Source organism: Perna viridis, chromosome 1, assembly GCF_037379345.1.
Source record: "Perna viridis isolate PV_CMFRI_1.1 ecotype Kerala chromosome 1, ASM3737934v1, whole genome shotgun sequence".
Taxonomy (NCBI): domain Eukaryota; kingdom Metazoa; phylum Mollusca; class Bivalvia; order Mytilida; family Mytilidae; genus Perna; species Perna viridis.
This window is the reverse complement of record NC_142445.1, coordinates 15,706,635-15,732,496: the sequence shown is the minus strand read 5'-3', so window position 1 is coordinate 15,732,496 and position 25,862 is coordinate 15,706,635. Positions and strand designations below refer to the sequence as shown.

Sequence of the window (25,862 nt, the reverse complement as noted above, 5' to 3'; positions counted from 1 at the left end):
CTTTGCTTCATATGAAATTCGATGTATACTCTTTACCTGTTGATTGATTCCATCTTTCAGGGCTTGAATATTATCTCTTTCTTCAGGATGAGTGCTGATAAATTCATCTGTGAAAAATGCCTGAAAGTAGAAGTAGCTTTGTGAAAAATGCCTGAAAGTAGAAGTAGCTTTATCATATGCTGAGGTCTAAAAACAGTGTGAAATTGTTATATTTCTAATAACCCCAAAAACTGATTGAGAGTGGGCAGGTAACCTTTTTCAAAATGGCATTTGAAACAGCAGGGGCAATGGGGAGGGGTCTAAACAGGATCATTTGGGAAACTGGAAACACGACATTTTTTTCCCTTAAAAATGGAGTGAAAAACTACTTGTATACTTCATACTTTGTATTTCTATAGGTTTGTTGCTTGATTGTTCAATAAAGTTTTAGTGATTAAAAAGGAAGTTGTCAGCACAAGATAACTTGATTATTGAGTGTAAAAATAGTCTTCTACTTTTATAAAATACTAAATGAAAATAAAACAGACCTCTTGGTATTTTGGTATTCCTCCCATGACTTGAGCTGTAATCATGCCATTCAACTGTCGGCTAAGGTCTTTCATATTACTATCACTGCAGCTTCTTCTACATGTTTCAACGCTGACTTCTAAGTCATGACAAGCACTTCTGATTGCATTAATTGCCGTAGAAACAGGAGAAAATGTTGTGGTTTCACTCTGTAGGACTTCATACCATTGTAAAATGCCAGGAAACTTATGATTGGTTTTTAAAGTTGTTCTCTCTGTACAAAGTGTCTGTTAAAAAGATGTGTATTTCAAGTACAGTTCTGTACTTAAAGATGCATCAAAAAGAACTTACAAATAGTCCATGCAATGTTCATTTTCATAGATATCTATATATTAACAGATACTTTTTGACTGAATATTGTATACAACTTTTGATAGAAAAGTTTTCTATAGTTATTCATGGTAAAATTCAATTAAGATCTAATGTTAAATCTGTAACCCCACCTTCTATCACACTTTCATTGTAGAAATCTGGTCTATAAGGCCATATGCAGAGATTCCATAAAAAAATATTTTTGTGCAAAAATAATACTATTGACAATATCCCAATATATAGTTAGTACAAGACCTTAAAAGTGGAAATATCATCAAATTGTTTTTATAAATTTACAACATACCTTAAATTCATTATCCTTATCTTTCTTGCCTGTATGGAAGGACCGGTCCATCTGAAATGTATCAACATCATTGTTTTCATAGAACTGCTCCACTTCCCTAGGAACGTTCTGATCAACAGAGAAACTGTTCTTTGGGTCAGAAACTGGTTTAACACCACTTATTTGAATGTCTAGACCGAGTTAAGGATTTAACTGATGATATGTTAGCTTTTAAGAAAAAAAATCATTTTAAATCAATATCAAGATTTCTAATCCCTGGTTTATTTACATATATCATATATAAAGATCAAAATATACACATTGCACATGCATTATAAGTGTTTATTTAAACCCTATATCACATACCTATATCACACATCTAGACCTATATCTCATACCCAATATCACACCCCTACATAGAACACACTTGAAATAAAGTTAAAATATATGATATATTGAATATTACACGTCAAAATCTGTATTGCATGCAGCATCAACCCGAAACTCCTATATAACCCCAAGGGCCACCGGCCTGCTGGGTTATATAGGAGTTTCGGGTTGATGCCGCATGCAATAAAGATTTTGACATGAGCTATTCAGTATGTATTTAAATTACAGAGACAAAGGAACCATAAATATTGTATCGTTCTTACTTAACAGTAATATCTGTATATATCAGTTTTCTCATTATGGACAACTATCCATGTAAGACAAGCAAAAACACTTTCTTTCATGGATAGCTGAAAATTCCATTTTTTACTGTAAATGTATTTATTTTTTGTGGTTGCTAATTTTTGTAGATTCTGTCAAGTGAATAAATTTGTAAGTATCTATTTTTGAAGCTCCAAACAATGATAAGTATCATATAGAGTTAAAAATCAATTTCACATGTACTAGTTTTTACCCTTTATGGTCCACTGTGAAAATAGCAAAAATTAGTACACCACAAAAATGTATGTTTACATTAGCCCATTTGGTAGAGCTTTAGTAATCTCATGCTTGTTAAATGTCATATGACAAAGTTCACCACCCTGTACTGTTATATGACAAGGATACATTGTGTCTCTCCATACTTTTTACTGTCTTCAATGGGGTTATTTGATTTAAGTATTTCAGCATTCGGGAACTCCTGAGTAAGTTGGTTAATAATATCTTGTAGCTTCAGACACTCATCCCCTCTGTAGATAAAGGCCTTATTCTGAAAATATACAATCAGATCTAAAAGTAAATATCAAATGAACTCTCATGTACTAAATTTGTTTTATATAATAAAACAAATGCTGTACTAAAGTTTGTGATACGCCTGTCTATAAATTCCACAGTTAAAAGTCAAAAACTCCTGACACACAGAAATAAATCAATTAAAAAAAAAGATCAAGGTGGAAAAACAAGGAGCTTTCTTCTACAAAGGCATGTATTTGATCAATATATTAATTTAAAGAATAGCTGGATGGGTCCAGGTAGATACAATATGTACTACTACAGAGGTCAATACCTGAACAGTTTGAGTAATTACAGAATCTATATTTAAGCTTGATGCATATCAGAATTTTGATACTGATAAAATATGTGACACAACATCAGTTTAATACACAGACTGAATTAAATCTTTACCTGTACAAAGGGAGGGAATGACATGCCATAGTAAGCCACCCTGAAGTATGAGGGTCGTTGTCGAGGATAATACTTTGGTTGGTCACCTTCATCATACACTGCTACTCCATCTAATATCTTAGTGAAAAACGATGCCTGTCTTTGCTACAATTATCAATATATTGGTATTATGACAAAAAAAAACAAAAAAAAACACAAGTAGCTATGATATTATTGTGGTGTGACATTAGTGACACACTCTTTAGTTTTTTAATGGAATTAAAAATTGATTGATTTTTTATGTTCTGTTGATATCATACAGTGTTGCCATCTTCATAGAATACTTGATGGAATTATGGATGCACAAAGTGATGAAAGAGTCTAAGTCCAGAACACCATAAATAATGATACAATTATAATCACAAGTATGTCATATATTTCATGTCTTTAAATTAGAGACAATAAACCTACAATCAAGTTTTCTTTCATTAGTTTGATCTTAAATTCTTAAGGTTCTACAGTTCAAAACTAAGTATTTATCTGAACCATACTATTTCCATTTAGTTTTTGTGTACTACTTCACAAGTTCCATTGTCTGAACTTGCAAGAATATTTTTAGCATGACTCCTTTTTTAAGAAAAAATAAAGTGTAACGGACAGAGGAATGGACAAGGTCATTGCAATGGTATAATAGAACATACCAAAATTTCACTGAGTTTCCTGTACATATGATGATTTTCATAGTAACTGGCCAAGTCCTTGCATACTGGAATACCATACTCCCATAACTAAAAAAAAATAATTACTTGGAGATAAAACACATATTTCTTACATACTAAAAACTTGTTTCTATTATAATTCTGTGCATGCTAAGTGCTTAAATGTGGGGTAATAACAAAAATTACCAAACTGATAAAATATCTGGCTATAGTCAAAAGAAGTCTTAAAGTTAAGTCTGTATAACAAATGGCAATATCAAGGCAAAAACCAGAAAGTTGGAAAACCACCGTAATGGTCCTGACTTGGTACAGGCACATTTCAAAATGAAGGTGGATAAAACTAGGTTTTATAGTGTGCTAAACATCCACTTCAATAATGGTTCATTATTTCCAGTATATTTCAACACAAATGGGCAGTATCAAATTGCCACCATTCAAAATCAGTAAAACTAGTAGTCGAAACAGTACAGAAGATATGAACAATAAATAAGTGAAATTCATTTTGGATTTACAGTAAACAATTAATTTTGAAACAATGGAAAAGTAGCATCACATTATATGTCTAAACTATTCTTAAAATAGATATAAGGCATTTCTGGTATGAATTTTGACATCAAGAAAATAGCACTTAGTTACCATTAATTAGATTTGGTTATAATGCCTGGGCTTTTTGCTGTAATTTTTATGGATAATCAAACAATAATCAAAAATACATTTTCATGACACTGTGATATTTTTGTAGAAGAATACAGCGGAAAATATTTTAATATGGATATATTTACCTTTCCTCTATCAAAACATTCAATAATTTCTTTCAATAACTTTTCCTTCCTTTCACACTGTAGTTCTGGAGGACATCCCATTTCACTGTGTATCTGTTCGTTCTTCCATTCAAGGAGCTGAACATATAACTGTAGTGTCAGTCCAGCCTCTACGTAATTCCTGGACGAGCTGTGAAGATCGTATAGTTTCTTAATATACTGTGTGTACATCTCACGCCTCTTATCCTTGTTCTCTCTGTAGAAATTCTGAAGTTTGAAAAAATCAAAATTCAATAAGTGCTGAAATTTACCGAAAGTTGAAGAGAAGAATATTTGATGAACCAAATAGTGCATAGTACTAGCTACACAAACCAAACCATGAGGTTTGGAATGTTACTGATTCAAAAGTGACTTCATATGGGATTTACAATAAATAAAAATGACATCAGTATGTAACTAGTTATTATGAGGATGCTGATATCACACCTGTGTATTAGATCATTTATATATGAGTCGTAACTTGCTTGAAGAATAATGATCAGTAAAATCAATAGATATTCATCATGATGATGAAAAAAACTAATCAATAAACATAATTTTTTTTCAATTCAATCATTGATTTTTATATTTACTGACTTTTTACATGTCTTTTATTAACCTGGAACTTAATTAAGAAATATTTTATATTGTCATACATTAAATATAACAAGAATAGGTATTGTGCATATGTCAAAGATACAACAACCCCATCAGGATGAAAATGTTAGCCCATGGCCATCCACTGGTCTTCAATGAACTACGTGGAAACCCCCACGCCACAGGTCAGGCTGCAATCTATTTTAAGAAAGGGTAGTACAAGAAAATACAATTTAAGAGCTGTACTTTCCTAACAAAATATTATGGAAACAGAATTTTTATTCTAATTGATCTAAAATTTTGTTGAACATATATGCCTGATCTCGACAAAAAAGGGTGAATTAAAATAATACTTCAAGCATACCTGCAAAATGTCTCTATTCAAGGAAGATTTATTCTGTGAAAGCTCAAAAATCTAAATTTTGAAGGAGCAAAATTGATCATAATTCAACCAAAGATTCAAATAAGTGGTGCATTAGATTTGCAGTGTCATAAAAAGCCAGAAAACACTTTAATGAAATAGAAAGCCCTATGGGCTATTTTACCCCATGGACATTTTAAAATGTTGGCAAGTATGTTGACTTGTTGTAAAACAACTATTCCCTCCAAAACATAATCTTTCATTCACAGGATTTCCAAATATCTCTGACTGTTATGGGTTCACTAGAGAACAACAGATGAAGTACATGGTTAATTAAACATCTGACTGACAGGATACAAACATTACAGTTATCTTATCTTTTACCAAAGTAACAGGTGTAAATGTTTTAACTTCCACAAATTTACCTGCTAATTAAAGAGTACTGAAGACTTCAATACCAACAATCAGTTGACTACTATCAACATCTAAGGATTCAGTGATAGCCATGTGAATAGGCCAGGAATGTACAGAAAGAGTAAAGAAGGAAATATATGTGTAGGATAGCTTTGTCAAAGCAAGAAAGGGGATTGGGGGTAAACATTTTCAGAGATAACTAAACTTGAATGGGGTGTAAGTTTTTAGGATGTGACAAAGATGCACTCCATAACAAACTGGATTTAACAATGTTCCCCCTTCAAAATATTTTTTATTGTCTAACTAAAGGAAACAAGTCAGTTAGACACCAGGTTGTAGAATGGCTGAGGCTTGATTCCAATCCTATCATTGGTATCATTCCTCATTAATAACATGTTTCCCTCTTAATGAATCTGTTATTTTTCCTAAATAAAATTTGTTTAGCCTCTTAATGACATTTAGGGTATATATCCATAATAATACCAGTCATATATTTTTTATTTTCCTATGCCAATTTTTACTCATACAAACTTAAATATACAACTGTAACTTTAATTGAAGATAATGTTAATGAGTTCTTATGTCTATGACTTACAGATTTCATAGTTATTTCTCCTTGTCAGAGAATTATTATTTGTAATTTATTAAATGCACTGATAAGAAAACAGGTAATTAACATGGAGCAGTTTTTCTGCAGTAGATTTTATAATCCAGATGTCTGTCGATGCTTTGATGTTCTTCATACATCATCTACAGTAATAGCTACAGACAATTTACAATTCTTTAAAAAATGCACACTTATTGACTACTGGTATAACTATAAACACTTTTACACTAGTTCAGATGATCTCCATTGGAAAATAATTCCACAATTATCCCTTCAGAACTGATTAAAGGTGAAAGACTTAATTCATCAATCTATTTAGATAAATGGATGTCAAATTATCAAATGACCAGAATAATGTTAGAAATAAAAGGTCAAATTCATGTCTTAAAATCAGCTAAAAGAAATATGAAAACCATACTTAGGCTATATGTGGAATATGATTACTCTGTTAATGACAATAGACAATAGAAATAGTGTAAACTTTCAATTTTTTTGGCTTCCTTTACAGATTTTTATTACACAGACTAGACAAAGGCACCATGGAGTCTCTGATTGGAGTCTGAGATTGATGTTTGAGTTTATTGCTTTTCCTATTACAGATGTCTTGTCCTTTAATATAGTGTACTCAAAATTTTACTCAGGCTTGGCTTCGTAACTATATAAATACACAATCTTGGCTTCACAGCTCCTCTATAAAATACAAACTCCAAGCCTAAATGGAATCACATCCTGGCCACTGGATTTCACTTGTGTCTTATGTGACTAGAAATTGTTTATACAACCATGGAAATCTTCTGAAATCCCTTTCAATCATCCACATTGAATGTGTGTATACCAAACAAGTACCTACAGCCAAGGAATCTTTCTGCCTGAATGGGATTTAGAGTAGACAGTTTCACGGTGGTGCAAAAAAGAACAGGAAATAGTTCTCTTAGGAGATCAACATAGAAAAACGAACATAAATGTAAAATAAGGGCATTGATGCATAGAACATTTACTTACAAGTATGTTAAAAGTACACTGCATCCGTTTATCTCTGTTCTCATCGCCATCGATGACTTGTCTGGAAAATAAACAGAACACATCATTGTCAAGTTTTATCAAAAACAAATGATTAAAAATCCATTTTTAGAGTCCATTTCAAGGTGAATTACTGGAACATGATCTAAAGCTAGGGTCCTAGTAACATATGTACTCTAAAATCCAGTTACATAAGCAGATACACAAAAATTGGCAGAAATATTTTTTTTTTGAGAATTTTCAAGATGGATGACCCTCTGGAGTACCAAAGTCATATAGTGGTGAAACAAAGGAAGATAGAAAAAAAATTTAACACTCTGAGAACTAAATTTAGGATTTGGCTTAAAATTGAACATAACTAAATTTTATGGTACTGAAAAAAACTGTGCAAAGTTTTGAAAATTAACTAATACATTTCCAAGTTATCATCTGGAAACCATTAGGGGATAGACACAAAACTTCACATAGTACCTTGCTACTTCATGTGTTGGGGTATAAAAACCAAAGAAAAAAATGTTCAATATTTCTTTCAAAAAAAAAATAATAATAATAATAATAACTCAATTCTCATATCATTGCACGCAGATATCATCATCATGTTCATGAAAAATAACAATATCTCATGTCAATATGACTTTTCTCCCATCTGTATAATTATATCTATTAACTATAGTTTATCTCAGCAGGTACACTAATTTATATCATTATTGTACGTAAGGGATTTAGCATTGATAGGTAGAATAAATGTGCACATTTTGGAAAGATGTTTTCACTATAAAATTATTTCAGGGAGTTAAATAGCCCAAGGAATAGTTAACTTTAGCGAAAAGTTGAACTTCCCTTGATTGAAATGTTCAGGTTAAAGTCATACAACCAAATATTATCACTCTATTTCATGAAGTGAACCATTTCACTAGCAGTTATTTAAATCAGTTTTTTGTGTTTACAGCCTATTTTTAAAATGCATAGAGTATTTTTGTGAAATTAAACCTATCATTTTAATGGACATAATTTGCATTGTTTAATGTAGCTGTGAAATTTTTAACACATTTCACCAGTATAAACAGAATCAGCTTTGTTACAACACAAAATCAGATTTCACATTCAGTATTTTTATTCAAGTTTTGTCACAATTATTTCCAAGTTGATACTGATGTAGTACCAACAGAAATTTCTGTGGTAGGTAAACCAGAAATATTGAATAACAAATACCGAAAGTTGACCAAGGATTAAAATACATGGAAGTTATCAGACTACCTGAATGCTCTTCTTCTCAAATACATCTGTTGGTTTCAAATTCATAGTGCTATCAAGGAAATAAATTCTTTTGTTTCAAAACCAATAATAATCCTATCAATGAGTTTTGAATAATAGCAATATCCTTCAACAATATCATAAAATTAGTTATCATCAAGTATTTTGAGGAAAATTTGAAGTAATTTGACCCCCATTAAAACACATGGAATTAATTTTGACAGATGTAACAGCTTACAATTAAATGTAATGTCTGTCAGTACTTATACCACAGTTATTCTTCAGAGATGTAATTTACTAAACATGAACCATTTAATGTGATCTGGAGATGCTTCCATCAATTAACCAGATATGTTTGGATTTTATCCATAGATTTCTCAAATGCCTGTGCTGTTTACAAGTTCTGTATGTTAATCTGGCATTTAATTTCATACAATATAATGCAGATGGAATCAAATATGCCATTTGCATTTTTGTTTGTATGTGTGTGCTAATTCTGTTTGTCATTTTCCTTCAGTTGCACATTTTATAAAGGCTCATCAGATTTCTTACATATGAAAATTGTCATTCTTCACCATAGAAATATAGTTTTAATGTATTTTCAGTATTCCTACACATTTCTTGTCATGTTATGATTCAAGTCAAAATATTCCTTAAAGGCAAGTTTTCATGTTCCCTAATTATGAATGTTTGTATGTACAAAATTCTCCCTTTTGCTATTAGTTCTGTTTGAGTTTGTTGCCTTTGAGTAATTTTGTATTAAATACAGGTGCAAATATCATTCCATGCACTTATAAAAATCTGTGATCTAATGAGTAGGAAATAGCTTAACCTAAAAGCACATATATGTTAAATAATTTTAGAAATAAAGGAAAAAGAAAATGTCTAAGCACTAATAACTATGAACCTACTGGTTAGATCCAAAACAAGGATTGAATGATTACTGTTTAACGTCATATGACAGATATTTCATGCATTTCAGGAGAGAACAATTGACCAATCGAACAGACCCTGCTTTGTACTAGTACTAGTCCAAAAAGCTGAGCTGGATCTTAAGAGTGCTAGCTCACAGAAGCAACAGCCCACAGGTAGACATGTCCCCCAACTCTGATATATTATTCTGACTTTGAGCCAACCAGTGGTCACTCTATCCCCTTCTTAGGTGTGCTTGGCAGAGAAGCAGTGACTAACAATTATAAAGACTAGGTGAGACTCATCCGGGATTGTCCGCCAACCTCCAGCACTCAAGATGAGCATGATACCCTAAGAACACCAAGGTGATCCTTAAACAAGGCAAATATTCTTAAAAGTCAGTGTTCATATATATATATTAAGTTTTATAATGATGTGACCAAGTTGAAAACAATGCCAAACACCACGATTGTAACCTGGATTTTTAATTGGGGGTGCATAAAATAACGGCAAGCAGTCAAGGTGATGCAGAAGCCCCCATGTTAAAGCAATTTACTAATATCATGCACAAAATTCAACAGCTTTTTTAATTGTATAGGGAATTCATATGCACTCCCTGGCTATGGCCTTTAACAGGAAACATTGCAGCAATGCCCTTATGTCCTACAGCTTTAACCTTGTCATCCTAAATACCAATTCCTAAAAGGAAAATGAATCTGACCAGTTCAAGTACCGGTAAGTTCTTCACTATTGTTAAAGCATGTTCTTGTTTCTTTATTTCAAAAGATAAGGACTATATTCATGTGTGTATCAAGTTTGTATACAATCCATTATAAAAGTTTTGAATATAGAGTGTTTATATCAGAGTTATGGACAGATGGACGGCCTTCTTTGTACCTTCTAAGGTAAGGATTTATAGAGATTGAATGCATACATACACCTGAGATGTGATAGAACAACAAACTGAAAAATAATATGTCTTCAATGTTGATGACAAGAATTCAGAAATATAGCAGGTTGTTAGAAAAGTTAAGATTGTTTATTTGTTAACTTTCATGATTATTTGGATAACCTGTTAGAGAAATTCCCCTTTTTATATTTTTCAAAAAAAATTTTCATTGACTAAAAATCCATATATCTAATACAAAGCAAACTAAAAACTTCCATCAAACCACAGAGTTTATACCTTATAATAATACACATAAAGATCTGTTAAGAGTAGACTTACCTGTAGTCCAGAAGTTTTTCTAACAAATTGGTCACAGAAACAATAAACTGTGAACCAGTGTCCTTCAGTGTTGGCTCTGACTGCACACGCTCCAACAGTCTGTTGAAAAATTTCATTTTTTAATATTAACTTTGTATCCTCATTAATTAAAATAATATTTCAAATTAATACAAAATGTATTGACAATGTTAAAAATCCATTGAAAGAACTGCATCTTTCAACTCCATTGCAGATAAGATTATCTTCAAATTACCTAAAATCAATAGAAAATTCACAGATCTTGGATAAGGAGACTAATTCCCAATGTCTTCATGCGTTGTTTTACTCCACGGAGGCCATAGAAATGCCACAGCTCACAAATATCTTAATTCCAAGTACATGGACTCCCAGTGCCCTCAATCTCAAAGCCTATATCAAAAGTGTAATCATCTTCAAACTACCTAAACCTTTAACTATAAGTAAGTCTTTCATAAATCCATAAAATATAACCAGTACCAATCAGCAGCGTTAAGAACAATAGACACTGAATGGAATGAAATACTAATTAAGTGACCAAATCATCCAGCAATCAAGTGGTCAGGGTAATTGTTCACTTATTTTGCATCAATAACCTTATAACAGACAGCAGTCCTTTCACAATAAACTTATAATAGCCACACTGAAATAAGCTGAACAATTCGAAGTAATGAATTCTTTCTGTAGGGTTCCAGCATTAGAACCACTGTGATTTAGAATGCAATTTTAATTCCATTAATTATTTGGTACACTGAAGGGCTTGTTAACTTTTCCCTAGAAATTCCTGTGGCATAAACTTGTCAAACTTTGGGTAAATAAATATACACACATTATGCAAAATTAGGTAGATATATTCCTCTGGTAAATAAATTGTCAACAAATCAGTCAGAAATTTTTGTGTAATCAATATGGTCGGTTCCGTCAGGTGAATGGTCCATGATGTCATCCCCAATGACAAAATCATAAATCCTGACGTACCTTTATCATAAACAACATTCCTTCAACTTCGTTTTTTTCACTGCTCTTTAAATTTCAATAAAAAATATTCTTATTTCAGCTGCACAATTATGGTTTTGCAACAACTGTCATTTTTGAAATCCACAATCAAATCCAAGTCTAATTTATTAATTAATTAGTCAATTCACAAAGCCAACTTTTTACTGCTTTATGCAACACTGTTGTAAACTGATTCACAGACTGATGTAAAAATTAGCTGTTCCTAAAGAACTGAGCCAGTCTAAAGAGTAATTAAAGGAAATAAACTTATCTTCCTGCTAGTAGTATACATCAAACACATGCTAAGGACCCCCAGTGGAGGGGCACAGTGAGTTCCTTGCCCTTAGGGAAAGTTCATTATCTTGTTTTATCAATTAAAAACTTCTGTTTTTTCATGTTATTTTAAATTCTTTTGAAGTGCCTCTATTTTTATATGCATGTTAACTTGTAAATCAGAAATCTTTTCTATAACTTTATGACTGCAAATTGCCTAGAACAAAGGTGTGAAGTTTCATAAAAATCAATTTTTCCTGGATGAGTTTTCTTTGAAGTTTGTAAACATTATGTAAGAAAATATAAACAAAAGAAATTCTTTCTCATTAAGTAAACATTAAATAGTGAGCATAAAGTAAAGCTACCTTATTATACATCCTTATTTCTTTTGTTTCTGACATTCATTTGAAAATAAATCAGAAAGAATTGATGACATCTTGAAATGCAAGTCTTGGTGTAAATGTGTATGTACACATTCACAATTAATTATTCTTCAACAAAATTTAATTTAGTTCAGTTGCTGAGAAAATAACAATAAGATCACCAAGACCTTTTAGTTTTCAAGACTAACATCAATGTTTATATAAGATGTCATATCAATAAAAATGCCATAACTTTTGTCAAGTAGAATATAAACACAACAATGATTTTTTTTTTAATTTCATGAATGAAGAATGATTTCTGATAAAGATTGAACAATGTTTGAAAATGCAACTCCTGAAGTCCGTTTCATTTTGGGTCAAGCACATTATGAAACCGAGCAAATCCTTATACAATTTTACAATGTACATGTATCCCTAAACATGGAGTTGGTATAGATAGGTTTCACTTATCACAAAACAATAAAATGACCTTCAATTTTAATAGCTGAACAATAAACTAGATCAGCTGACATGCAGTACTGCATGAATATTTTGCATGAAAGCATGAAATCAATTTATTTTAAGTGTCTACAGTAAATACAGCTTTGTGCAGTAAATTGAGACAATAATTGGTAGAATGATTTGATACATCAAAAGAAGGAAAAGATTTACCATCTTCAAAGTCAAACTGTGAATAGAAATATATTGGTAAATTTTCAAGAATTGTCTTTGATTTCATTTCATTTTTTAAGATTGTGTGTTGTGTATTGCAATCCTGGATACCTAATATTTACCTTCCAAATTCCCCACAATATATATTGTAATTGTGTTGTATGGAAAATTGATAGTAATTTTGAATTATTACATCAAATTTTCAGCAAATTGGCAAGCATTCAAAATCGACATCCTCTTCAAATAATTACCATCACATGGTCAAACTCAACAACTTGGCTCACATACAATGTATGTCATATTTCTAAAATATGTTTTATGTTAAAATTTATCATGATTGATGCTTCATTTACTTTCATTTACAAATTAAACAGTAAGTTTCATCACAGGAAGTTTACTGTCAGACCATCCTTTGCAAGAAACATCTTTTTTAACAGTGCAAAAAAAATCCTAAATAAATCAGAACAAATAGTATACCTTAACCTTAACTTCAATCTCCATTCCTAGATAAATTCAAAAGCAGAAATTTCTAAACAAGCATTGAAATGACAAGGATTCATGAAGCTGTATGCTTTGCCATTCTAGGTATGGCAATTCTATGATACAGAAAAGTGACATTGGACAGTCACCAAAATCGATTTCAAAATATGCCTCATCTGTATAAAGTCTTATACCAAATTTCAAATCAATTGGTCCAGTTGAATATGAGATTTAGGAGACAAATATACTTCTTAATCATTCAATATAGTAAAAAATGGCTAAGTCATACAAATAGACAATAACAGTGCATAGAATTGACAAAAAACTGATATGGATCAGGTTTAGAGCCAGGGAAAAATGTGATGCTGTGCCAATCATTTTTGTAGGTTTGAGCTGAATTTGTACATCAAAGTTTTTGTCATGTCAGAGCACTGATATTATCTTTATACTAAAAAAAAAATTAAAAAAAAACCCCAAAGATTTAAGAAAGAAAAGCAATATTTGTGATGGCACAACAGTAAGATATATTCAGTCAGTGACTGTATATCACTTGTAAATAAAAGGTCAATGCATTGTGTCACTGCTCAAATAGAATGGTTGCAGTATAAAATAGGATGTTGATCTCTGACAGCCACCAAAGGTAGTTACAACATGGAACAGGAAGTTGATATTGGCAACCAAAATAGCTGTTCGTGTATGCCTCATCTGTATAATTTGAAATCAATCCACCACTTTGGAGCTGAGAAAACTGATATGAGATTTGGATGGATGAATTGACTAAATGTTTCAAATATACAACCCACTCATAATGTGGGGGAATAAATATTCTACCCCAACAAAAAAGAAACATTAATGAAGTTTTGGTAGAAGTCCCTTCTAAATTCATATATCCAGATAAATTTATCAAAGCCATGGAGAAAGAAATAAAAAAAAAACATAGTTTCAACAAACAAGCCAATAGGCTTACACAGCACCAACATTAAGGATGGTATAAAACTCAATAGGCTTACACAGCACCAACATTAAGGATGGTATAAAACTCAATAGGCTTACACAGCACCAACATTAAGGATGGTATAAAATTTCCTTTGTTTGGTTCTTAATTAGAGAACTTTAACTATAGTTAAAATTCAAAAATAACTATTATAAAGCCCTCATAATTGGGCCGTCCTTACAAGACTTGTAAGAGTAGTCAAGGATGTTAAAACCCTCTTAGTAGTAGTTCTTAATTTATAAATGGATCATTACAGAAAAATCAGTTTAAAATAAACTAATGTCTTATATAATTAGAACACAAACTAGACTTTGTTCATTTTATTTCTAATTCAAATAAGAATAAAAAAATATAAGAAAAAAAATAAATTACCTTGAAAACCTCTGCTTTTTCAAACTCTTTGGCCTCTGATGAAAAGAACAACTAAAGGACCTTCTAAGTTTTTCCTGCACCATTATATTTTGGTATGAACAACACAAAAAGCTTATATATTGTAGTTAACACAGTAGCACAATATATCCCATACAAAAAGATAACTTGTATCCACGAAAAAAGCCAATTAAATGAAAACGAACAATAACCACATGATTACCATATAAATCATGTCAAGTTGTCCATTTAAAAAATCAAAAAATTCAAATTGTGACGCTATACACACGACCTAAATCAAACTGATAAATAAAAGTTTCCGATGCTTTTGCTAACTTGTATTTAAAGGGAAGATAATTACAGCCACTACAGTAAGACCCAGACTGATTACCTAAGTAAGGTGTTAGAATTGCTATAGGGGATTTCAACAAGAATCTATAACTGTTTAGCTTTATCAATGCATAATTGACCCAGGACTGCCAGTGATAGAAAAATAACAAAAGATTACAGATTTTTACTATTGATAATAATCACTGAGATTTCCTGTTTGTTAATTGTAGTACAAAAGAGCCATTGTGTTAAATATAACTGCAGGATGAAAAAAAAAACAAAGAAATAACATTACTGAGACATTTGCACTGAATCTTTCTCATGTTTGGAACAAAAAAGAACATATTTATGATTGAGGAAGTTTTTTTCTTTACTGGGTACATATTTTCTCTAGTCATTAACTAGTCCAGAAAATCATAAGGACCCTTCAGTTAATCAATATGGACAGAAAAATTAAAAAGGGTTATAAGTATAAAGAATAATAGCAGAAAGTTACCATGTCCATTTATTTTGCAAAAAGAATTGAACTTGAGGAGGAATTCTGATTAGAAAAAGGTCCCAGCACATATAAACTGTTCAGCATACTTTAACTTTGTAAAAATGTTATGATCTATATTTTCATCACAAAGATCACACTTTTCTAATAATTAATAATTTTTTAAGCAAAAATAGTTCATTTCTAATTTTTAGATTTAATTTCCAAAATAAAATTCTATTATTGTTAATCTACAAATAGTTTTCATTATTATACATTGCACATTTTGTATAATAAGGTTTTAGAGAATAAATTTATATCTTATTTAAGCTAATTTCTAAAACAAAAATCTAAGTATTCAAATTATATATACCTAATGACCCACAACAGAAAATAATTAAGTACAAAATCTACCAAAGACAAGAAAATATCACCCGTATCCAAAAAATATCTTAGCTAACCTCCACTTCAACTTCATCCTAACATATATGATAGAAGACTGATGTTCTGGGGTTATATATATTTACTTTAGAATCTATAAAAATAAACAAAATGCCATGTAAACAAACAGAATGACATGTGCAAAGGCAGGAAACGGTAGTTAATTTAAATAAATAAACCGAATAATACTCCCTTCCAGAACCTCAATTTAAGTAAACAAACTATATGTTATTGCTCCTTTAGAGCCTCAATCTAGGATCAATGCCACATTCTGAATGTGTTTTGTCAATATTTGAACTGTCATTATCTGCTCTTGAGGTCAAACTGAATTGACCAATTACAACAACTGAAGTAACCTTGATTTTTTAAAATTTAAAGTAGAAAGTTCAATAGAAATATTAATGAAATATTTTGATCACGCTTCCTGTTCCTTTGATCAGTGAAAAAGAGACCTGTATGCTACTGAAATTCTATAAGGTTATACAACATTTTAATTATGAAGAAAACGGTATTTGGGTTATAAAATCTTATTATTTGGATGCAAAAAAAAAATAATGAACTTTTGGAACCAGTTTTTGTTATCAAAGATAAATCAACAGTCATTCAAATTATCTATAAATTGACACTAATAGTTTTTAAACTACACTTTTAGGACATGACAAAGTTAATAAATACTACCCCATAATGTCCAATTTATGAACATATGTGTACAAAATTAACATTGGATTATTATAAAATAAAATAATGAAAACAAAAAAATGATTACAAGAAAATTTAAAAAAATCAGTAAAAGATATTAAACAGTGGATTTACTCTATTCAAATTATATTTAAAAAAGATTGTCATCTAAGCATTGAACAACATAAATTTGAATAGTACTTGCATAAAATCCATTGTAACTAATTTTTTGGTGTTCCATTTTTTAATCTTCACACATCAAAAGGGAGAAAGAGTAATCAAGAGAACCAATATTCTAGTAAAAATCAAAGGAAGAATTGATATAAAACTTATATTTGTGGAGACTTTTTTCCTGCTGCAGGATATAGCTTTAATTTCACAATTTATACAGTGTCTAACATAAATACCATGATGAAGAGACTAATTCACAGCAATTTATTTTTACATTTTTTTCTTGCTTACAAAATTGTCAATAATTAGAAAATAAAAGAGGTCAAAACAAGGTAATCTATCTGGTAAACTGATACATAATTTATATATGTACCAGGGTGTTGTAATTTGGTTACTATGTCATGACAGACTACATACTGAAGGCAACAAATGGCACATCAATTTACTGAATGATCCATGAAAACAAAAACAAAATTTCAAGTGCACTTTTCTACTTAAAAATATCAATGACTGTATGAAACTTTGATGTTTGGAGGGTAATTTGGTGCATTCTAAATGACCATTTACTTTTATGTAGTTTTTTGCCACTCTACATGACTGGCTCAGCAGCTCTCTAAATTGTTTTTTTTTCTGTAGTGATGTTCTCATCAGTTGGTAGTGACCAAATATCATTCAAACATTTCTCAAGTTCAATCAATTCTGAAGAATCTTAATCCCTACAACACACCTCAAAGAACATATCTATCAGGTGGTCCTTTCAAAATATTGATGCAGGTTTTGGATATTCTGAGTGAGGCACAGATTCACAAGATATATGGCATTTTAAATGCATATCCTAAAAAAATCACCCTACAGTTTTAATAGCTTGAGTTTCTGATGCCATACATTGTAATGTTTTCCCTTCATTAAATACCACATGGCTATATTCAGGATTCTAAGAACTTTAAATCATAATACTAGTTTTTGCTATTTTCATGGTGTGCAGAAAAGCTTTAAAAAGAACCAGTGCAATTGATTTTTAATACAATATAATGCTAATCATTTCTGAACACCAGAAATTGATACCCGCGAATATGTTCACTTGACAGAATTTAAAAGAATTAGCTACTGAGAAAATTAATATGTTTACAGTATTCCATGATCAAATAAAAGTAATAAGAAATTTACCAAACTCATAATCACAAAACGGGAAGGAATGAGGGATTGTACACACGGCATAGATATAAAAATAGTAAAAAGAACAATGCCATGAATATTTAGTTCCATAGTCCTACAACCATATTACACCATGTAAACCAGTGAAAATGCTTCAAAATGCTGTAAATTTATATGCTGGAAGCATAACAATGTACTGAAATGCCAGATATACAGGTCATAATATAACTGACCATGACACATTTCTGAGGAAAAAAAAGGAAAATATTTACAAAATGCTAAAAATCTGGCAACAGAACAGCTACAGAAGACATCATTCTTTTATATTTTCCACCAAAAACTTCTCAACAGACTCATCTGGTACAAAAATAACTAATAGTTTATTCTGGATGATTTCACACAAATTAGCCAAATCACCTTGATTCTCACCAATCAATTCACAAAGTGTGGAAACAATTTTCCATCTTTCATCAGTGCTTAATGAAACAGCCATCAATTACCTGAATATACAACCCTATATTTTTGAGTTCTGTTTGTTTTTGAGAAGTACAGATAAATTCCCATTTACTTATTGACTTTTATTGGCAGAAGTTTCCTGAGATACTTAAGTGTCAGCCCCTGTAAGAATCAGGCTGTGATAGAAACATGGTATCATTTTGATAGTGTAATTTAACTACTTGCACCATCAGAATCAAGGAAAACCAACAAGATTTTCCATATTATGCTGGACCATTGAGTTACAATTTCATTGAAATGCACTGAAAATGAACATTTCAAGGGCAGATAACTCTATAAAAAACCTAATTTTTCATACATTTTACTGAAAAAAATTCTGAGCAAAATCAGTGATGCAGATATCAAATAATGGTCTTTTCAAATGCAGAAAATATCATTGAGTGGTATTATATAGTCAGATGGTTGGGGTTTTCACATGCATGTTTCTGATTTTTCCCATTTTGCCTGATTCTTACAAACACTTACATTTAAGTAATACATTGGCAAATAATTCAGTTGGGTAGTAAAATTATTTGCCCCACAGTTAGAAAATCAAAGATTCCAGCCAACATTTAACTGCTCCTCATGTCTGTAATTGAACAATTAACTCAATTTCAAACATTCTTCTCTGTAACACATGACTATTTTGAGAAGTTGTTTTGTTTTTTCATTATTTTATTTTGTGTAATGTTGATTTTAAGGGTATTGCTGGTAGATCATAAATAAATCCTTAAGGAAGTAGACCTAGGGTAAGGGACACAACTCATATAAATCATTGGAACGTTTGTATTCATCATTTTACATCAATCTCATGTAAGTATCAAAGTAACTTTGACTGATTTCATTCTGTTTCAAATGAAAGCTTTATAGCCTATGGTGAAATTGAATATAATACAAACATATCACTAATTTCAAGGGTTATGTCCCTTACCCTAGATCTACCTCCTTAAATCTATGTAAGAAACAGATATGTCTAGATTTCTATTCTCTTCAAACAATTTTGGAGTGAAATTTTTATATTCAATTATTTCTTAAATGTTAGTGGATCTTATTTTTTTTGTCAGAAAAAAGTGCAAAAGAAAAAAAATGGATAAAGATTAGCAAATTTTAGGAAATTTTTAGCAATAAATATTATTAAAACAAATCTAAAAATACTATCTGCAAAAAAAAGATAATGAAAGATATAAATCTTTAATATGATCACTCCTTACAAGCATCCACAAAAATTATCTTCCATCACCTATATATACAATATACACATAAAGGTCAATTTCAACCATATGGTTTCACCTACAACATACCTACATGGATGTAGGGATGAATTGGTGGACAGACAGACATACAAAAGGACAGAAACTGTCTGGAGTACAATAACAACATATTGGATGGGTTCAAAGGTCAATTGATATTTATTTTCATTCAGATTCTTTCTCAAACCACAGCTGCCATGTTCTAATTTAAGATTATTCCAACATTTTCTAAGATCAACAATCAACAAGAACAACCCATCTGAAAAACCTGTACAGTTAAAAGGTAGATTATTTTGCTCTTCAGTAATACACTCCATGCACATCTTTAGGTGTAATCTATATGTATAAATTAAGGGCATATTTGGGCAACAAACTATGCCATAAATTCAATCAGGCAACCCATGTGATTGTTATATGCCACATACAATAATCAAGAATAAGTCCTATTAATAAATGGAAGACAAAAGAGTTTTTGCAGTCCCATATACAAGAGTTGCCAAATTCAAGGAGGCACAATAGCATTACCATGTAAGAATTTTTTCTTCGTACTTAATGCTGGCTCAGGTAACTTTATCACATATCACTATGTCAACTGTTCAGCATCCATAGTTTGTATTGTCCCATACATTAAGGTGATTTTTAATCATCAGCATTTAATTTGTCTATTTTGAATAGTTTGACAGTGACTACAATCAGCTGATTTTGTACTTGGATTTGTCCCCACAATTCATAAGTGTTGTCCCATTATTAACACTTATGAATTAAGATCTTATCAAGTAATGACACGCCAAGAATAGTTAAAAACTCCTACATTTAAAAATAGCTTAAATTTTAATAAATAATCAACGATTTTTTACAATGTAGATAATCAAAACATAGACCAGATAAATCCTTGTAAATTAAGATAAAGAAAACATATATCCTTAAGAACATCAAAAAATTACATTTCTACATTGCTGCAGGTACATGTATTTCATGCTAAAAGGATATTTACATCCTGATTTTGAAAATTAAAGAAATATTACTATTTTGACCTGTACTGATAATTTGAACTCAAACTGCAATACTGACTTTTTGTGCTTTCCCTATAAGTGGGCTGTCATAGAAAAGTTTTACTATAATGACTTTCAAATACTCACATCGACTTAAAAAGGTGTTTATATTCATCATCTCCGTGTTTGTTGATAGTAATAAACATGTCTAGTTTTTCAATAATCTCTTTTTCAACCTTCAAACAAACGAAAAGCTTGTTAAAATTGTTTTCTGTTGTTTATTTCAAAATCTGTAATAGTAACAAGGTTTAACACAGACAAATTTCTCAGTCAGAGTCCAAGTTTACTTACGGAAAACATTCAAAACTAACCAGTTCAACAACTATTTAAACATATTTCTTTCCAGTTTAACATTTAATGCCCCAATAGTACAATACATAATTATAATACATGAGGTTAACATTTCTTGAATATACAATATATATCAAATATCTTACCATTACAAAATTGCCAGCAGTTTTCTGTTCACTTTGAATCATGTCATAGAAAATAGGAAGAGTTGCTGCCCTTAGTTCTTTCTCTGGTACCAATGTAACTTTCAGGAATGGTCCAATCATTGATGGAATGAAATGTCTTCTATTGGTCCCTGTCATAAATAGATCAAATAAGATACAAATACAATCACTGATACCTAGACTGTTAGATGCTATATATATATAATAAATTCATATGATGTATAGATGTAACATTTTCAGCTTCCTTAAAGACATAGCACACTATTGTTTATGCATATTGTATGGCACTAACTATTGTATCGTAGTCGATTTCTGATGTTGCTTTTGCACAAAGTTTGTGATTTACCTCCCTTTGACTATAGAAGCAATATAATGTCGAGGTTCAAGGTTCGCTAATAACTTCATATCATGATGTATACTTTTAGCTTTTAGACTTTTAGCTACAATAAATCCATCTTCATAGACATAGGGAATAGACATCAAAGCAAAACTTTTAACACTGAGGACATACAGAAACTAAACCTTTAACATGGGGCTACTTAACCAGTCACAAAAAGGAAATTCAGGAACATTAATCTGTAGCAAGACGGACAGAAAGAAAATCATTTAACAGTTTGATAGATGCTCAGTTTACAGGTAAATATATGTCCTGTGAATGTACTTATATCCCTGGTATATATGTACCAGTAAAAAAATTAGCAGTTTTGTAGTGAATCAAACAATATAAAAAGTAGTGAATGGAAAAGCAATATCTCATGCAGTAAATCTTTTCCATGTTTCTAGTCTTCCATTTATGGTTTAATAGAAGACTCCAGAAGATGGCCAGTTCTACAAGATTTATTATCGTCAGTATTTTTTTCTGTTGTTACAGGGCACTATATAAACTGTTGTTTTTCATTAATACATTGTGTAAATTCAAAATTATTGAGTGCATTTATTGTTGTGATTTCGAATTATGAGAAACAATTCAGCATTATTTCTGTTAAAAATTCAGTAGTGTGAGTTTTAATGATAATGATTAAGAGTCCATCATACTTTTTGCAATAATAAAAACATTGCAATAATTCTTGAATTTATATTTTCTTACCTAATTTTTCCCATAGTGTCTGAATCTGATGTCCCATCATTATTCTCATGTCATGATACCTGAAGTTAAAACGTGAGTTTTTACAAAAATTCATGAGACAGAATCAATAGTTATATATAAAATTTCTATCAATAATGAGTAATTTATACTATTTCCCAGTTGAGATGGTAAAATTTAGATTTTCAACATGCAAGCTCTAGCAAGAATGTCAAAATCTTGATTTTATAATAGAGCACAGAGATATAATTAAAATAGAACCAAGTTTCTCCCACGAAATCCCCCCCCCCCAAAAAAAAAAAAAAAACTTAGAAAATGAAAAATGACAGGAAGCTCCTTGCAAAAATTGAATCACTGCCCAGTGGTTAAAATGTTATAGGCATTTGTAAGCACTGGCTTAGAAGAATAGAAATTTCATTAAAATAGTGATAAGGAATTGTTTAAAACAATTTTCATTATAAACATATAAAACTCAATAGGTAAAAGTTGATTTGGAAGTTGTGCACATTCAAAAACAGTTTCTGAGAAACTTCATTACTGTAACTGTGTAAATCACACTATCAAAAATAAAAGGCATTATGAGCTGAATTGTCAGCTAAAACATTTTAATGAAAACCATTACAGTTTCTTTGTAGGAACTAATAGTAATAGTATTACCTTTCAATAAATTTATTCCTCTTTGCTTCTGAGTATTCCTCTAACTGCAAGCTTGGTTGTACAATAAACTCTACAGCAAGGTTGAAATACAAGTTCCACAACTGTACAAAATTATAAAGCAAAGACTAAATTATATTATTTTTCCTTTGTTAACAGAAATACTGTTACACATCCAGCCTAAAAATACTTCACCTAAAGAATAAAAAATAGCAGAATATCAATGATATCCATCTACTTAAAGAGCCTTTCTCTGTGATCAGTTTAAAGTACTTTTATGTATGGATATCAATTTTCATGGTTTAGGGAAATTCTAGAATTTTGTCAAAGTGTCACCTTCATCATGCAAATAAATGGTAAAATTCATTTTTTTTGGGAACTGAATTTCATGGTTTATCTAACCCAGGAAAATCATAATAATACTTCAAAAATATCACATTTCTACAGTAGCAACAATCAAACTAATGAAGTTTGTATTAATTCCAGTGCTTACTTGAAAAGGTGCTTTGTACAGCAAACCAAGATTCCTTTAAATGAAAATTTCAGATTGAAAAACAGTGAAGTTTACAGACATTAAGTACATTGTTTAATCTGTCTATATAAAATATGTAACTTACATGTTGGTCAAAATATTCTCCTTCCAGGAAATGGTTTTTCAATGCTTGAGAAAAATATTCTACAGCAGAAAATATCACACTGAAAAATAAATAAAAAAGAACATAAAAAAAATATCAGTAATCCCTAACAAGTCCCTAGATGGCCTGAATCTCATACTTGAAACTCATTTCCTTGCCCTATGAATATTCTATGTCATAAATAAAACATTCCAGCAATAGATGGGTCAAAGACAGTAATGGCCAGGTTGTCATAAAGGTGGTAAATAGGAGGTAGAAGACCTGATGGGACCCAATACTTAAGTTGCAGACCAAATATCTAGTAGCTGTGATTTATAGTTGCTGAGAAAAATGTCATGGAAATATCCTCCCTATCCATCCAACCAACATTCATCATTGTATAATCTGTTACCTGGCTATAAATGTCCATGTTTGATACTTCAAGCTTTTTCTTCCTTTCGGAGTATTGCATTTTTTGGAAGAACTTCAAACTAGATTATCCTGACAACAGAAAAAAGCTGTTTCTGACCCCTTTTTGTCCCCACATTCATAAACAGCACCAGTCCCAAATATCAATCTGAGCCTTCATTTTGTGGTATGGCACCTTGTAGTGTAAAGATTTATACATTTATACTAAAGTTATTCTTCAGACATAAAATGTCTATAGATGATGACAATGCCACCATCACTGATGGTGATGAGGACAGCATGATAAAATCATATATAATAATCCTGTAATTACTTTGCAATCATATCAAAAATGCCAAAAAAATGCCATTTTTCATCTGTCCAGGGCAAAACCTCTTATAAAGAGTCATTACACATCTTTGACCCTATAGAAAGTTTCAAAGAGCTATTCAAGCTGAAGGAGGTTCTCAATCTCTCATGATTATTAACATGAAATCTGTGAGAGATTGCTCACTAGTTTCATCCGCTTTAAATCAAGATATCAGAAAAACTAATGTCCTCAATTAAGAGGAAGTTGCTGTCAATTTTTTTTCTTCTGAAAATGCGTATTTATTACAATATGGCATCCATACAGGAAGAATGTATCAAAATTTAAATCTGCTGTGATCAGTAGTTACTGACAAAAATTTCAACTTTCAAAAATATTAACGCAAAAAATAAAAAAATGTCCTCAATAAACAGGAAGTTATCATATTTTTCTCAAAATAGTAAAAACCATATGACATACCTACAGGAAGATTGTCTTACAATTTCAAGCTAGTGTGATAAGTAGTTGCTGAGAAAAAATTGCTACAGACGGAAACACAGACAAGAGTAAAACAGTATATCCTCTCTCCTTAGGAGTGAGGGTATAATAAGTGGAAAACTCAGGAAAAAGACAAATACACATGGTACTCTGTTTACTGACCAGTCTGAATGTACTTACTTGTTGGTTTCCATTCTCATGATGGTCCAATCAGAAGACAGCATCTCTGGTTTGATTAATTCTTGGAATGTATGTAAAACCTGAGTTAAAAAGTCCTGCAAAAATCATTAAATCAGTGTTAAATATAATGAGTATGGTTCACTGCTGTTTATATTACATCTTTTTACAACCAACTTGTGATACATATAGAAGATAAAGTGCAAATCCTTGTGCTTTCATAAAGTATTATTTCTTGGAGGTGGTGCTTCCATGTCAGCAGGTTTAACATCATATGTCAGATACTTCATACATTTCAGTAAATGATCAACTAATACATCCAAAATACTCTGCTTTGTACTAATCCAACATGCTTACCCTGATTTTTTAATGTGATAAGAGACCATGGGAAGGCATATTACCACAATCTGACACATTATTCTGTGACTCCAAGCAAACATATCATCCCTCTCTCTCCTCTATGCAACATGCTTAACAGAACAGAAGCAACTACCAATTTTCAAAGTCAAGTTTGATTACATGAGTACAAAGAACTGACATTTATTAGGAGTATATATGTCCTATATACTGACCTTTAGAGGTGGTCCCCTTGGATGAATCTGTATCACAGCATGGTAATGATGCTCTTCCATTAACCTTAGTAATTCTGTCAAACATGCAACCATTTCACCCTGCAAAACCACAAAATTGTTAATATCCAACAAACACAGAAAGTTTGTGCTTTAAAACCCAGTGGTCATATCCCAAAAAATCATAAAAATAAAACTTGGAGTAAATCATGTGATTGTGC

At 31.0% G+C, this 25,862-nt stretch overlaps 1 protein-coding gene across 14 annotated transcripts in view; it reads right to left on the bottom strand.

Annotated features, from left to right (window-relative positions):
- LOC148627433 (dedicator of cytokinesis protein 3-like) overlaps positions 1–25,862 on the bottom strand; it is a 101,189-nt gene that overhangs the window by 18,727 nt on the left and 56,600 nt on the right. For all 14 annotated transcript variants that reach the window (XM_088573009.1, XM_088573024.1, XM_088573038.1 and 11 more), the window contains 16 exons: positions 25,645–25,743; positions 25,076–25,170; positions 23,686–23,764; positions 23,072–23,172; positions 22,418–22,476; positions 21,313–21,461; positions 20,963–21,051; positions 10,668–10,766; positions 7,256–7,316; positions 4,257–4,502; positions 3,457–3,543; positions 2,777–2,920; positions 2,219–2,360; positions 1,184–1,353; positions 528–794; positions 37–120 (listed from right to left, as the gene is read on the bottom strand). In XM_088573009.1, coding sequence (XP_088429135.1) covers positions 37–120; positions 528–794; positions 1,184–1,353; positions 2,219–2,360; positions 2,777–2,920; positions 3,457–3,543; positions 4,257–4,502; positions 7,256–7,316; positions 10,668–10,766; positions 20,963–21,051; positions 21,313–21,461; positions 22,418–22,476; positions 23,072–23,172; positions 23,686–23,764; positions 25,076–25,170; positions 25,645–25,743 — 1,971 coding nt within the window. The remainder of the gene's footprint in view (positions 1–36; positions 121–527; positions 795–1,183; positions 1,354–2,218; positions 2,361–2,776; positions 2,921–3,456; positions 3,544–4,256; positions 4,503–7,255; positions 7,317–10,667; positions 10,767–20,962; positions 21,052–21,312; positions 21,462–22,417; positions 22,477–23,071; positions 23,173–23,685; positions 23,765–25,075; positions 25,171–25,644; positions 25,744–25,862) is intronic.